The sequence below is a fragment of the Neodiprion virginianus genome, chromosome 6 (genome assembly GCF_021901495.1).
Source record: "Neodiprion virginianus isolate iyNeoVirg1 chromosome 6, iyNeoVirg1.1, whole genome shotgun sequence".
NCBI classification, from domain to species: domain Eukaryota; kingdom Metazoa; phylum Arthropoda; class Insecta; order Hymenoptera; family Diprionidae; genus Neodiprion; species Neodiprion virginianus.
The window spans coordinates 25200816-25217395 of NC_060882.1; the positions used below are offsets into that span (position 1 = coordinate 25200816).

The window sequence follows — 16580 nt, forward strand, 5'->3', positions numbered from 1 at the left end:
GCGAATCTCTCGCGCAAATTTATCCCATCACCGCGAATAGTTGCACGTCTGTAAGACGTAGCGGTTATACGCTGTGTATGTATATCCGATTTACACTGCCACAGCGATATTAACCCCAAGGACGTTGATCGGACCGCATTGGTGTGCCATGTCACTCTCAAATTCGCATCGTGTGTGCAATTGTCACATGTCTGCTGCACGGTGTAATTTTCAACGTGTTACGTAACCGACAAATCTCTTCTTATTGCCAGGTTTTCTTGTAGTTTTATCGCTAATCGCACGGAAATTAATCGAGCTGTGCCCGGGTGAGAAATGATTTATCGCTTTTGCTCAATTCGGCTCTGAATATGGTGTAAAAATCGTCGACAATCTGTATCGGCATCGTTTAATCCCTGCTCGACGTCAACGTTCGCGCGCATATCGGATCGCTGCGTTTTTTACACGACCAATTGCTCGGCTGACCTAAATCATGCGGCATGTCTGTGGGCTTTGTATATTGGATGAGGATAATGGGAAAATGTGCCCAGGCTTGCAGTGCGAACGGCATCGCCCCCTCGTAACGCCACTTATATCGCAAGTTCGATTGTTTGCCGACTCATTTCTTACTCCCACATACGCCAGTGTGAATAAGTGTACGAGGTTGCGCGATCATTTCTCCAATGGAATAGGACAATCGAAGATACGACAGAAACCGCGTGTACTGCACGGATTGCGAAAAGAATCGTCAGGCTGTCTGCATGTTTTTTTTCTACCTTTGAAACTTATTTCTATACATTATGTAACGCAGGAAGCGACTTTGACGAAGACGTACAAATAATTTGGAATACAAGTAAGATGTCAGGTTAAATCCGCGATTTGTTTATTTTTATTTCATTCGCCTCGCGGGCTTGGCTGACAATGAGAAGATAATTTTAGTGCACGGTGTAATGAATGTTTATTATGCTTACGGTGGCGTTTGTTCGTTTTTTACGTACACGACAATTTAATTATAATGCACACCTACGTACGATGTATTTATGCAAAGTATATTCACGAATATATAGTACAATTGTATGCGAATACCTACATTTTCCAACATTTTTGAACGAAGTTTTATGAATCGGATTTGTTATTTAATATGCAGTAATTATAACGTGTATTTATTACAGAAAATTTTTTACCAGGTCGTAACATGAGCTACGCGAACGAACATTTTTCAAATTCAACTGATATACCCGTTCAACGCTACATGAAAATTTATATACTAATTCTTAAAATGAAATTTAAGCGTAAAATTTATTGAGTTGGTGTAATTCCTCGTGAAAATTTTCTCCTGCAACGATGCGAATTTATCATCGCAGTCGTAATTTTCGTAACTGTTTCGACACAGCGTTATATTATAATTGTAAATTGTCTCTTCTTTGAAGTTCGATTTAACTCTATTTCTTTGGTATTCCTATAGCTACCTGCACGATTTTTTCGTACAGAAAACGTTCCCCTGAGCATAAATTCTGAAAGAAACGTTTAAATTTCGCTACTTTTCTACTAACATACATTATTATACCGCTCGCAATGTATTCTTTCATGGCTTGGCTCCCGAGGGCAGGAATTCATTAATCATAGTCAGTTAAGCCTTCTCGTTTGTATGAGAAATGTAAAAATTACGGAGGAGGAAGGTGTGCACGTATGGAACGCGAACGTCAAAACACTTTGAGACCCTCAGTCTGTCAGCTTTGCCGTTCGGAATACGAGATCAGTTTGACTCATTGCGAATTGGTACAACAACGGCTTAAGAAACGTCTCTCTTCGAATCCTTTTTATACACTGCTTTTCATACCGCATACAAGCGCTCGACCGATTCTCAACAGGTTTCCGAATCCATGCAACGGTTTATCATTTATTTATACCTTCAGTTATGTAATTAATTGATTATACACGGAGATCGGTGTCCCGGTCGCACGCGAAGGCTGGACGGGGGGGGGGGGGGGGGGGGGGGGGGGGGGGGTATAACATTATTATCGGTGAAAGCACCGTTCTCCAATCACAAGTGTATTATACACGCGTATAAATGTACGCGGATCGAGTAAAAACAAGCAATTTATCCATCATTTGAAAGAACCGCATTGTCAATCGATCTTAACGGACGTTAATCCATCGCGTTTCGACGAGAAAGTCGAGTTAACCGCATATATATGCGGAATATCTCTACGAGCTGGTGATAAAATTAAGAGACCATGGACATAGAATTGTTTGTCGAAACGGCAAAGTTGGAAAAAATTTGCAAATCGATGCAGACGAATAGTCAACGTATATCAGCCTGATCGCGATTCTGCGTAAACCACGTTCATTGATTGCGAGAGAGAAAGGGTGAAAGTGTAAGATAATTAACGCTTTAATTATCACCCGAGAATTATCGACCTCTCCTTAAACATTTACATTGTGGGAGGTGCCGCGAAGCACTTTGACATCACCGCGTTACCCGATTGCGTACAAATTTCCGTACTTCGAGGGTAAAAAAATCATCAATCATTCAACGATTTTTCGACCCAGTGTAATCTCCTGTTTTATTTATTTTTTCTTTTTGCTTCCTCTGTTTCAATTTTCATTTTCACCCTCCGTAGTTCCCCCAACGTAGGGGTTCGTATTCAGGTATTTCAGGGGATATTTGCTCTCGGAGAGCTTTTCGGAGCTTCGAACCGAAAGTTGGGAACCCTCGGGAAGCGAGGCGCGGCAACGACGGGCAAAGGCTATGAATAGCGTCGCGACGCCGCCGCGTTTAATGTCGCCGAGGCCAGAAGCGATGTCACAATTGTCACAGCCGACTGACCTATGGAAGCAGCGATCATCCCCCCTTGAGCTCTCGATTGTGTTTTCCCTGTAATCTATCGGCAGCCGACGCACACGCATCGCGCGGCGTCTAAAAAGAGCCCATTCCCACTTCCGGCTTCTTCAAATTTTCAAATTGGGTCACTCGCCTCGATCGCATATACGGACACGTACTCATCCTTTTTATATACGTCGGGACTGACCGCGTCGAGCCGGATGATTTTTGTACCCGATCGCTATTACGAGCGGTGTGCAATCTTGTGCTATACATATTTCGGTTCGTCTACACAAACTACAGAATTGAGAAATTTTCCCCCCAAGAAATATTTGTGAAACGATATTTGGTAACGATTCCCATCAAGTTTTAGTGGAAAATCCTGCAGAGTGTAAAAAATTTGTATATTTTATAAATCCGGTTTTCATTCAACTTGAAGACGTTTTACTTTCAAATTTTTCAATCGATTCAAAGTTAGAAACGATTAGCTTCATTGAGATTATTTGTAATATCGATTTCAGATCAAAAATCGTACTTCAGGTGTCACACCGAGGTCTGACAAATTATTTAGTTAACCAGGGTTCGTACGCATAGGGCAAATCTGAAAACCAAGAAACTCAGGGAATTTGGTAAATAAGACGGGAATTTTGAGTCTAATGAAGAAATAAATTCTTTCTTAGACAAAGTACCGTCGATCTTGGGGGAAAAAAAATTGCACATGAAATTTTGTTTCGTCGCTCCACTTCGTATATTCTACGTATATGACGTAATACCAAACTTTCTCTAAGTTTATCCTGACGGAAAATTCCAGGCTGTTTGTAAATTAACAATCAGATAATACGATAGTAAAGTACTAGGTAATATTAACCCGTCTTTGATACACTTACTTGCGGCCACGATTTTGACACACCAGGTCAATTTGACCCGGACGATGCTTCATCCACCTGTCATTAACAACCCTTTGGTCGGATTTTAGTTTAAAAATTTAGAGATATACTCTAAACATTCTCTAACGTGTCTGTGATATTTAAATTCAGAAATTATAAAATTAAAGTGTTTAAAAAAATTAATGGAATTATGTCAACGAAGGGTTAAAGGTATTAGTATATTAATGTGTAAATAAATCGGAATTAATCAGCGGCATATTTCTTGAAGGATTCCTGGAAAACTGTTATTTTCAGGCTGGAATACCTGGAAAAGTCAGGGAATTTTAGATTCCAAAAAGCGTACGAACCCTGTTATCCTGTACAATTTGGTAAAAAAAAAAAAAAAATTGTCGGACTTTAAGCTCAACAAAACTTTTTGTGCATTCTCTGTTACACCTGTATGTCTTTCTTTGTTTTTCTCTTTGTCTGACGATATGGAAGCACGGTTTCAACGTTCTCCAAAAATTTCAAGTTACATACATATTTACGTCCGGATGCGTCTGTAGATAAAATGGGCATCTGGATAGTCTGGAAAGCGAAATAATCTCCCGAGCGAAGTTTCGAGCGGAGCTCAACGTTTGGTAAATTTCCCCCGGATCGGTCTCGCCCTATTTATAGAGAGATCGCTTCGCGGTTGAGAGGAAAATAAGTACCCATCCACCGTTAAATATAAATTTTGATTTAATTTTTCACCGTACTTTTATTTTCATTCGACCGATTCGAGTAGCGCACGCGTCTTCCATAATTCATTCTTCCCGGCAAAGAAACGAATGTCAGAAATTCTTTTTATTCCGCCGCACGTTGCCGGAGGATAAAAGACCCGGTGTCGTTTAAAAAGTGACTAAAAAATTTCGCGAAAATACAACAATACGCAAAGAAGACGTGATCTTTGACCATATGCATTACACGTACATACATATCGCGCGGCGATGAAACAAACAAATTGTCACATCCGGATGTGCAAGCGAATTCTTTACGCGATAATATTCAGAGACCTTTTTCGTTAAAGTCGTTTTGTCGTGCAGCAAAACGCGTTCGTTGCGCAGCCGGTTAATCGGGATTCGTTCGGCAGAAAAAGCTCTCCGGCGTATCGCAAGCGTCGATATTATTCGCCATTCGGTGAATGCCGCGTCGTTAGTCGTCAACGCGATGCCAATCTCGTTACGGAGCTTTTGACGAGCGAACTAAATTGAATTAACCTTTCGGTCGCTTCCCTTCCCTCTCGTTTCGTACTATCTGCATGCACAGCGATCACGAGCCGACGCTGCGAACGAGCAAGTATAATTCTCCTGTACAGCCTTATGTTGCAGCACGCCTTCCAAACAACGCCGTGCTAACAGTAAGCAAAACCGAAATCGCGAACATCTGCAAACTTACGTACAGGGATTTAAACGCGAGCTGACATCCTTGATCGTGATTCACAATGTATATTTAACACCGGATTATTTCTTTCTTCTTTGCAAGCCGTATTTCTCCGGATTGTCCTTTTTCTTTTTTTGCCGCAAATTTTTCCTTGTTTTCTCACTGTTGAGAAAAAAGTTGGATAAAATACGGAGGCTTAAGCTCTGCGAATTATATACGTAATTCCGCGGAATTTTTTACCCTTGTAAAAAAGTTTGTTACTTACTTTTTTTTTCTACTTCTTCTTTTGTCAAGAAACTTCTGCTTATGTAGGTATTCCAAAATTATACCGAAAGAGGCTTGCTAACTAATCTACCGTGCAGCGGGAATCCGTTTTGTACGTCTAGATTATTGAATTACTTCTTGTTTCGCGAGGAACTAAAACGTGAATTCATCGCTTTCATTCAGCAGGTAAAGAGAGAAACCAGAACTCTGATATTCGGTAAATTGGGATCGATTATTACAGTTTATTACACAGCATTTGATCGATTCGGGGCAAAGTCATGGCTGTATACTTCGGTTTTCGACTCGCTGATTTTTCCGAAGTTCCGGAAACGTGCAGACGTGCGTCCCACGCGTTTTCCTGCACAGCAGACGAGCGACGCACCGAATCCGAATACAGGTATAATGCAGCGTACGCAGAAATCTAGGCGTGGGTGAAAATTGATTTTGCCTTGCAGCATGGATGCTTTTACCAATGGTAGTAAAACGGCACGTTTTACGGGTTTCAAGGACCTCTGCTCATTGCGCATCATATATGCTTATAGTGCTTCGAGCTTAAACGAGGGACCGAGAGTTAGACACGCTCATTCTTTGCTGCTCAGTTGCGGCTGTAAGGTCTGAAACGAGAGTATCTTGCCTTTTATTTTCTTTTCTTCTTGAATTTACGTACGTACTTACATTCTGTGCCAAGGCTCTGTTCGCCAACGGACCGCCTGATTCCGGTAAACGAAAAGCGTTTCAGCACACCTTCTTTCCGGTAACACGATTCTTTGCTTCAACACCTCACGTGTCTCGGTTAAATCTGCAGCAAAATATTGAGGTAGTCGTACATTGGATATTTACCAAATTATCATATTCATAAGACAGGAAGATTTTTTTTAAGATACACGAATGAAGAATACTGGAATTACGAACAAAGGCTCGTAGACATCGATGCTTTATTTCAAATCGCTTTAACGTGGTCAAGAATTTATAGTAGATTCGTTTGATATTCTACAAAAGGTAGTGAAATGGATTAAATTGTTTTTTTTTTTCATCTTATTGATAATTAGTTTAACATTGCCACGAGTGTTTGAGCGAATTTGCGGAGCAAAAATAGTCTTCCGAATAAAACGAGCCATCAAAAATTGAAATCTGACGAATCTACTACGTTTTCCAACCATTTCGAACTTTTCTCTAAAATTCCAGGATTTTCAATACTTGTATTTTTTAATCTATCTTCGTAGCTTACGAATGTAATAATTTGATAAATACTGAATTTCCGACTATGTCCTAATAAAATAAAAAAGTAGTATCGGTTTCTGGTCAACCGAGACTCGAGCGCTTCGGTCCGATAAATGGAAGGGATCGAATATCCGAGTACAACGTAGAGGAGAAGAAAAACGGCAAGTTTGAGGCGCCAGCTGGTCCGTATTGCGCAAGGATGCGACGGTTATATCAATCCAGCGTGTCGTGGGCTCCTCTCACAATCGGTTTATACAACGTGCCTTACGGAGATGGGGAAAACGGGGAGAAGCAATCCGTGACGACTTTCCCACCGTTCTCCTCGCGACCGATTCTCCAGGTTCCCGCCGATATTACGGAACGGAACCGTTCTCGACGATCCAGCCGGCCAGCCAGTTAGTCGGTCGGTAATTCAGTCGAGCAGTTGTCCTCAGTAAGCTCGATCGTTCCTCGGGTTAATAATACGCGTGATTTTCTAACTGGATCGATTAAATCTCCGTCAAGCATCGACAAGTAATCGACATTTTGGATATACTCCGGGGGATATAAATATTTCGCGATTAAAACTGATATTCGTGTGACAGTTACGATCATGTGGTGTGTATTAATTACAACTGGTAAATTGTGCTTCGAAAGTGGATTTTTAAGGCTGGATTGTTGTATTTAAACTCATTCGTAATTGGTGTACGTGTAATTGTGAGAATTCGATTTTTCGGTATTTACGAATCGTCCATGTGCCTATTTTCGTTTTAGAAAGTACAATTTGCACGCCGGTTTATACTCTTCTTTAAAACAATACCAAACATATTGTTTAATATTCAAATAAGACGAAGGCACGGTAATGAAACCACGCTTTACTTCTACCCTCGTTTTACACAAGTACTTCTGAAAAACAGCACAGTATGAATTAATGTTCGATTTCTCCTCAATTTTTTTCCTGCTCTCAATGCGGTACCTGCGAAACAATTTTCAGAATGAATAGCGTTATTTGTGCTACATTAGCTAAGTGGCTTAAATATCGGAAATATGTACGAGATCGATTTTCTTGCCGTTGCTTCGCCACTGCGTATTCATCCGCCCTGTAGACGACCCGAAGTAGGTGTTCCACTAATTCGATTTCGCGTATCACTCTTAAGGCTAAATTGTGCCTAATTTGAGTTACGTCAAATCTTTATTTGTAACTTGGCCGTAGAGATAGTTGATGTTAAAAACAGCCTATTGCGCTACGAAGAATAAAAACAAAAAAACTGTCCGTTGAATTTTCAAGCGCGCGATCGTGCATAATAATTATATTTTGGACAAAGCTTTTTTTGTGGTAAAAATGTTAATTATCATTGTACAATTCTATACCTTTATATGTATAAGTTGAAGTCGTACATTTATGAATATTCTTTCAACTTGTCAATATACCAAAAAACTGTTGTACAACTTTTACTGCAAAAAACATGCCGTCCATAGATATAGATATAATTACCGTCTCATATTATACGTACATTAGAGTGTTTCAGTATAAAATAATTCACGATTTTCCACCGTGGCATCGTCTAAAAAGTTTGTTTAATTTAAACGAAAAATTTCGTGAGAAAATGGACGTTCTACGCTATGTGGAAGATCGCGCTCATTTGATTTTTTTTCTTTTTTTGCGCATTTTTTAAAATTTGTGATGGAACACGTTGTAGCACTTGAATTATTATTTCTTTCCTGGGATTTATATTCAACCAAGAGATCGCGATCCGTAACACAACGATACGTCAACCGGGAATCTTATCCTCCTAAATTAAAAGTTCGTATTAAATTGTAACTATTTTACGAGATTGAATTAACAATGAAAAAGGCGTTAGACATACTTCTGAAATATTAACTGGAGAGTTAATATTACAAGTGTGGGTTTTCTTTGTGAGGTAAATAATTGATACGATGACTGGTGTAAGCTATCAAAAAAACATTTTCATTCGCGATTATTTATAAATTCAGAAAAATGTTAAAAGAAAAAAGTGAAGCTACATAATGTAAAACGCTCATCTTTTGAGAAAACCATTCTTTCGACCTGAACAAACTTTTTTATCGGCATCGAAAGATGGTCGACAATCGGAAATTATTTTTTTCCGAAACACCCTAACGTAAATAAATTACAGGAAAATTAGAACTCGTATAATCGAATATAAATTAAAGGAACGTTTTCTGCCCCACAGATAGAAAATGACCACGAACCCCTCAGCGGGAGACACCGTCATCCCGACGAAGACGAGTATAACAACGAATGCAGCTAGGGATCGGTTGATCCCTGGTAAAACCGAGTGTCTCTTTGCCCGGGCAGAATCGACACCCGCGGCGAGGAAGAGACACCTGGAACAGTCGAGTTCTCCGACAAAGGGTGAGATACCGACCAAGTCACCGAGGAAGAGCGAGCCTCCGGCGGAAGCGGTCGCGAGAGACCTGCAGGATTCGCTCGACGAAGCGAAAATGTGCGTCGCGAGTGCGGAGGATCAAAAACGAGCGCCGTCCTGCGCTACGGAATCGCGACCGGAAGTACCGAGAGACAAACCGTCGATACGGAGTCTCAGAAAACGCCAGGATCAAGGCAAAACCCAACCACCAGCAGCAGCGAAACGCGAGAAAAATGAGACACGGCTGATCCCAAGGTCACAGATTCCCTGCAGGAGCCTGAAGAGGTCGTCGGAGGAGATTCCCGAGGGCGGAAAGTCACACCGAAAGAGTCGCGCCGACGGCGTTTCGCCGCGGGAACCGGAAGTTGAAACCCCGAAATCCGAAACGACTATCGCAGGTCATCCTCACTGCAGGACGCAAACGCATCAGCAGTTACAGAAGAGAGACGAGGCTGTGAAGCTGAGAAAAACTATACAGTGGCTTGAGGAAGGCGCTCGCAGGATGAGGGAGGACCTCGCAGCGACTCGCGCCGAACTTCACGAGGAACGGAAGGCCGCGAGGTTGGCCAGGAGGGAACTCGACTCCGCTGTCAAGGACGCAAGGAACGGCGAGGCTGCCAGGCACCTTCGGATCATCGCCGAGCTCAAAACGAGGTGAGGAAGAAAGCAGCGAAACTCTAAATGCGATCGGACGTGGTTAGTTTTATCTTTCGTTCAAGTCCGTTCAGCCTGTTTCACTCGCCGGTAAAAGTTACAGCGAAACGATACGAAGCGGTGGACATGCGTTTAGCGTACCGATCGTAATATCGGCGAGCACGATCGATGAGATTATACACAGTTTACTTAAAGTTGAGACGCTGAACTTTCTTCTATCCGCTAATCGCGCGACGACGAATTCAGGCCTTTTCCCAAGCGCAACTGACCGTGTAAACGCGCGAAAGCCGGTCTCTGGTTCGTGAGAATTTAACAAATTCACATCTCAAGTTCGAAGTCGCGTTATTTGCTACGAAGAAAAGCAGTTGAAAAATCTACGATTCTTATTCTTCGTTTTAACAATATTTATTCTTACCATCATCCGACTTCTTTTAGACGCCAAAACATGAGTTACACAACATGACGAATAAAACACGTTTAAAATGCCTGATTCTGCAGGTTTGACACGTTCGTAATGATTTAATTACGGATTTGCAGATTGGCGCAATCGCCGACGCGCACCGGCGTCGAAACCGCGTCGATATCTTCAAAGGCGGACATATTACGGGAGGAAAATCATCGCCGAGAATTGTCAGCCCTGAGAAGACGCCTGGCGGAAGCTGAAGCGTCTGTCCAAAAGCTCAAGGCGAACGCGTGCAGTCCTCATGGTTCGGGAAAGCGGAGAAAAGTCGAGGGTGCCGACGGTCGACGGCTGGAAGTCGAGGTCCAGGCGTTGAGGACCGCGAACCGAAATCTGGAGGAACGTCTGCAGGTAAACAGCCGAAGTCGTTTGCTTGAGAGGATAATCCTCCGATGAGTCTCTGAAAGGTGTAATGATACCGATTTCGATAATTTTCGATGGAAGAAACGTTTTATTCCAGATTTTGAAAGTGGTGGTATAGCGTGGTTCAGTTTTTTCAATTCTCGGGATCGGCTGGAGTCACGTTACAGGGGGCGGGGATGAGGCCCCGAATTTGAAAAGTTCCGAAAGCGCCTAATTTCGAATTATTTGGTGGTGAAACTTGAAGTGAAGATATCGAACTTTCGCAAACCAAAGAAAGTTACGAGTGGTCGGAGGTTCGACGACTCGAAGTTCCGAAATGTAAGAGTACAAAGATTCAAGTTACGACAGAGCAAAATTCTGAAGTTTAAAATATACTCACGATAAGCGTGGTTTACTCAACGAGTAGTTGTAAAAAATCAGAAAAATCAAAAATCAAAATGACCAGGATTGCGAAGGTAAAAATATCGAAAATCCAAAACAAAGAAAGATGAAAGCGACGAAGTCTCACCGAGCCAGAAATTCACAGAACTCCGAATCGTCGATCGTTCGGAATTTCGATGTTTAAGATTTTTTAATTTTCTCATTTTCGCACGTTCGAATCTCTCAGCCTCAAGTTTCGGACCATTCAAAACTTTGATGTGTTTCGTCAAAGTTTGATTTCTGTACTTTAAGTTTGGCAACCCAAAAATTCGGAATTTGGCGCGTTCGTACCTTTCCAAATTCGGAATTTCAACCCCGCCTCTCACGTTACAGGTTTCAAAGTAGGAAGATGGTTGAGAACGGTATTGGAGTAAAAGTCGCGTCCAGTCGCAAAAATAACGATAGCAATAACGATAAAATAAGAATCAAACAAACGGAGTAAAAACCCGTTGTGCAGATATTGCGTAACCCCGCAGGCTGTTTACTTTCTCAGGTCGTCACAGAAGCGGAAAAGACGCGGGCGACCGAGCTGCGGATTCAACACGAGAACCACGAGGCTCAGCTCGCTGCTCTGCAGAGGACGTTGCGCAGCGACACGATAAAAATGGTAAGTCGACGCATATAAACGATCGGCAGGCTCTTTTTCTCGACTAATTAATAGCCCGGCAAATCGAACGGCATGATTAATAAATACCGCACCCTGCGTATATCGATAATTGATTCCCAGGGAACGCGCCATTGATCGTCCTCTCGATTAAATTCAGTCTCGCACTCTCTCCGGACCGATCAAGATCGCAACTGCAGCCGATCACACATGAAATTCTTTTCACGAATCGTGTTCCGTGAGTGAATTTGAAAAAATGCGCCCGCGTACGCGGCGCGCATAACGAATTGGATGGAGTCGATTGCGCGGTATGGACGACCAGATCGGCGAATAAGAGTCAATTTGTTAACGGAGCCGGTCGAGACGTATCGGCGTATTCCTCGATTTTCCCGAGCACCGCGCGGTCGTTCTTTTTCCGTCACTTCCCTCTATAATCAGAGCAGCAACGACAACAGTAATAACAATAATAACGATGATAATAAAAATAATAATAGGGCGATCGCATGCGCGAAGAGGACTCGGGCAGGATCATTAGGAGGTGGTTTCTCGGCCTCTATGGGCGTGCGCCTCGAAGGGCCTGAACTTGGGCCCGCGGCACGCGATTCAGGGTTGGTTATTAAAAATTGGGCCTCGGGCCGCGCCGGGACCGTATCTCACAGCTCCGTTGCATTCCCGGCATCGCTCTGCAGGGTCGCCACTTAATCATTCGGTAGGAAATGCCTGCCATGCCACCGTAGCGCCCTGGGGGAGGAGTGTATTCACCGGATAATCACACCCCGTTCAAAATATCTTCCCACACTATTTTTTTTACGTCAACGATTTTGCGTGCCCCGCTCAATTTCCTACATCGATTATATATATCACCTACTACAACCGGCTATGATACAGTCCTGTTGCGGTAACTGGACGACCGAGGAGGAGAGGCTCGAGAAATTGGTACAGATAAAAGATGATAAAAAAAAGCGGGCAAAAAATCATCATCGATCATTTTCCAGACCGAGGATTCACCTTGGTATTACAACTATACGAATTATCGTTCTACGCGTCCGTCTCTGACCGATAAGCTCGGGATAAGAGATTTTCCAGTCCTTACCCGGGTGAAAATAAGTAGTATATCATCCTTCTTAAATGCATATTTTTCCGATTATCCAAAATAGATACCGCCGCAGCAGTTTACGAAATGATTGAATCAGAGTTCAAAACGGGATTCTGAAAAATGTCACTCGCAAAATTTCGCGACTGGTTGAAAAGTTTTCGAAAAAATATAACAAATAAATTCGACTTGATCGTGCGTGGAGTAATTACTGCGTTCCTCCGAGCAATCTCCTTACGGATAATGGTACGGCATGTTTTGCAATTAGCACGGCAACACTTGGACGCGCATTCAGACATAGCTATAACAAACTATTCTCAGCACCTTTGCGTGCGCGTCACAATTTCCTCTATACACCCCAGTCCCCATTTATTCCCCCATCTAATCCTCTCTTTCTCTCCTCAGGATCGTTCGTTTTCCCCGTGCTTTCGCCGCTGATTGACTCGCCGTTAATTTCACAGCCCGGGGACAGCAGTCGATTTTTCCAATCCCGGATCAGAATGTTTGCATTGCAAATAAATCGCGACTCTTGCCCAGGCTCGCAGGATCGAATCGTTTCGGGTCCGCGATTTAGAGCCGCTAATTCCGGCCCCATGCATCAGTGCGGCAGCGAAACACGTGGCAGCGTATTGTTAGAATACGTGGTCATGGTATGCTGCCAGTTAGCTATGCGGCAATTACGTGCGTAAGACAAGACACCGCACACCGGTGAAAAATGGACTCGGTTACCCGGACCATGCGGCATAGTAATTATTACTCAACTTTGCCTTTCGCGTATCGTTGTTCGCTCGACTTTTATTGTATAGGCATTCGTATACCCACAACGGTATACCTATTGACGCTGTTCTTGTCGGACTTGTCCAGGTTCTCCGCGTCCAACGCAACGGCACTCGCGACTCCTTCTGCAGGTACAACGTATCGCACCTAGACATTTATATATATATATATATATATATATATATATATATATATATATATATATATATATATATATATATATATATATATATATATATATATATATGTATGCATGCGTATGTGTGTGTACAATATATATAAAGCGCATTTATAATTGCGTGTGAATTTTGACCGCAGACCGCGGTTGCACTGCAGGGCGGTGGTCGAGAGCTCGTTTTCTGGCAGCGTGGGAAAACGCCTTCCTGACTCCCGTCACCGCTTGTATTTATCGTATGAGTATTACTCACTCCGTGGTCTCGGATTACCCGGTTAAACGAGCATTTACAGCGAGAAAATTTCATCCTGTCGTTGTCATTTTATTTGGGATCGGAGAAGTTCGGTATGATTACCAAGCAAATTTTATCGCCTATGTTTATCAAGATCCGAAGCAATAACGAGGATGTCCGTCAGTGGTCCCGGAAATTTTCTTGAATCTTTCTTATCCTTCAAAAGTCCTGAAAACTATGTTTCAATTTTTTTTCGTGCCTTGGAAGTATTCTATTTTTAGCGTCATTGAATAAGGTGAAAATGTTCCGAAGATGTTCTTGAATTTCTTACGGATTTACACGATGCTGATCGGTTGATATTGTCAAGTTTCGACAATCAACTTGTATTTCATCTCAGCGGACATTCGTCACACGAGAAATAAAATCAGGATAACACTTTCCGAAATTTGTCTGCAAGCAAATAAGTTGGCAACTGAATTTTCGGATGAAAAAAGTTTGGGGATAAATCAGAGGATTTTATTCGAGCCAGCTCGTTTCGCTGTACGAGGGGTGAATGGGAGAACCTTTAGGGTTGTAAACGGTTGCGAGTTAGCTCGTTTCGTAGCGTAAGATATTCCGGGACGTGTTACGAGTTCCCGAGTGGCAGGGTCTCGCACCGGAGTCTATTTTCTTCCTCCTTGTTTTCTTATCTTCCTCTTTTCTTGCCTCCTAGCAAAGGCCAGGCGAGCTCTATCCTCGTCCAACTGGTCATAGGTCAAAGCCGGTAATAACTCAAGGGCAAAGCGCTGCCTGCAAGTCGCTACGCGCGTCCAGCTTTATGTCGATTGGCAACTGCAGTCTGGATCGTTTGAGATTAAAGTAGAATGTTCGTAAAAAATTGAGTTGCGATAGTTCGAGTTATTTGTTTATCGTACTGTTAGGTGCACACCCACACGGAGAGAAGAAAACGAGCAGATTTTAGTCAAAACGGCAGGAAAAAAGAGACACGTCAAGGATTTTGGTAAAAATGTCCATATCAAAAATAATTTCTTACTATAAATGTATCAGATTTTATTCTGCACACGGTAGTTTTCACTGATTTCGCAGACAATTCTACATTCTACGAAGTATATTTTATAATTCGCTTTGCCAGACGAACAATTGGAATTCTCGATAAATGATTCGTAATTCGAATAGTATATACAAATGTTTGGAAAATTAGGTTCTCGTTTTCTTTGTCTTCTCGATGTTGGGTACCGGTTTCCATCCACCTTCAGAGCAATGATCAATATAACGCGAGTGAGTTCCCTTTCCGTTATACAATATAGAACAATGCGGATGTTGGCAGACTTTATCGCAGCCTTGATCGAAAGCTCTGCGTCTAATAAACTTGTCGGCAAGTATAAACTATGTTCCTCTTTACGCCGAGGATTCGACCTCCGACCCGAGGCTACAAAATTTACTTTCCCCGACAAATTGCTTGTATTGAACGAGAAATCAGCCGGACTTGCGTATATGCGCAGGCTTCTCGGAGTTCTTGGAACGTTGAAAGGACCTGGAGCTGGACGAGACGCAGAGTTCGAGTCGGTTTTCTGTTCACGATCATAAAATAATATTCTATTTTCCTCGAGGCGTTATTCGAGTGGAAAGCACGCACTGAGCTTACGGCCGTACGTTTCAGATTGCTAGGAGTTGCGCATTTTTTTTTTTTTATTCCCGTGCGTAAACTCCGTTCTTGAAACAAACTCGGCAGGAATCGCGTAAACGATATATACGCTTGCAATTTTTCTACACCGATTAACTGCTGCACCGATCAATTTTATGTTCGCAAACGTTGCGAATCCCGGCGCACGTGCCTGTGAGAATCGCTTAGAAAGGCGAATGAATGTGTGCGCGTCAAGGTGAAGGTACCGGGAAAAGCCCTGCGGGCCTCAACCCGGAGAGATGCATGGAAGGCTTTCTCGACGATAATACGTCGATCCGCGATCTTAAAAGTGGAGCAAATTGTTCGCCCCCCCTTAATAGCGACGGTCGTTGAACAATACAAAAAAAAAAAATAAAAAAACACCAACAAGTTCGTAACGCGGTAACGAAATTTTGAGATTTTCAACACCAAACACATATTCCGATGAAAACTTGTAAAACGAGCAAAATATTCAACTTGTTGTTATTAAATAGATCCATAATTTATCAGAACTAAGTTTTTTCTTGATCGTCCAAGTGCCCGAATTCAAAATTCAAAAATACGAAATCGACTCGCTCGACTTTCGTTGTTAATTTAATTTGACGATCGGTTGATCACAGTGAAAGAGGAAGAAATGGTAAAAAAGATGAACGAATGTAGTCGGAATTGATAACGTTCACTTTGCCTCCGGGCCAAAGGGAGAAACGGTGAAAATATGCAAGCAGGTGGATGGTGATCGAGGATAGAATATCCTTCCTGACAGGCGGAGTTGATCTTGTAACCGACGGAGAAAGTTCTTCATAATTTGGCCGGTACAGCATAACGAACAACTGCACAATCCATCGCGATATTCGAAAGTGGATCTATAAGATCGAGGAACGGGCGATTCGCGAAGGAAAACAGCGCGATTAATATCGATCGAAGGATCAGAAAACGAGCGTCAGTGTGTACATTAATCTTCAAGGATTTCTTCCTGCGGGAATATACGTAGGTCGATTAAATGTCAATAATCTCAGGTGCCTGTGTTTCTTCATTCTTTGTCGCAGATGGACGAGATTCGAAGCAAGACGAGAGAGGTCGAAAAGCTGGAAAAGCTCGCGTTGGAGAGTTCGCAGATGCACCGAAAATTGCGGACGAAGGAAGACGACCTGGTGAGTTATTTATACAATATCAACGATC

General features: G+C 42.5%; 1 protein-coding gene across 3 annotated transcripts in view; it reads left to right on the forward strand.

The window, feature by feature from the left end:
* LOC124307684 (janus kinase and microtubule-interacting protein 3) overlaps positions 1-16580 on the forward strand; it is a 53547-nt gene that overhangs the window by 302 nt on the left and 36665 nt on the right. For 2 of the 3 annotated variants that reach the window (XR_006908853.1, XM_046769619.1), the window contains exons 2-5: positions 8766-9614; positions 10152-10425; positions 11351-11464; positions 16448-16552. Coding sequence is in view for 1 of the 3 variants with exons in the window: in XM_046769619.1 (XP_046625575.1) it covers positions 8773-9614; positions 10152-10425; positions 11351-11464; positions 16448-16552 (1335 nt within the window). In the remaining 2 variants the exon portion in view is untranslated. Of the gene's footprint in view, positions 1-6050; positions 6072-8765; positions 9615-10151; positions 10426-11350; positions 11465-16447; positions 16553-16580 lie in introns of those variants that run through there. The other variant, XR_006908854.1, reaches the window with a different exon arrangement.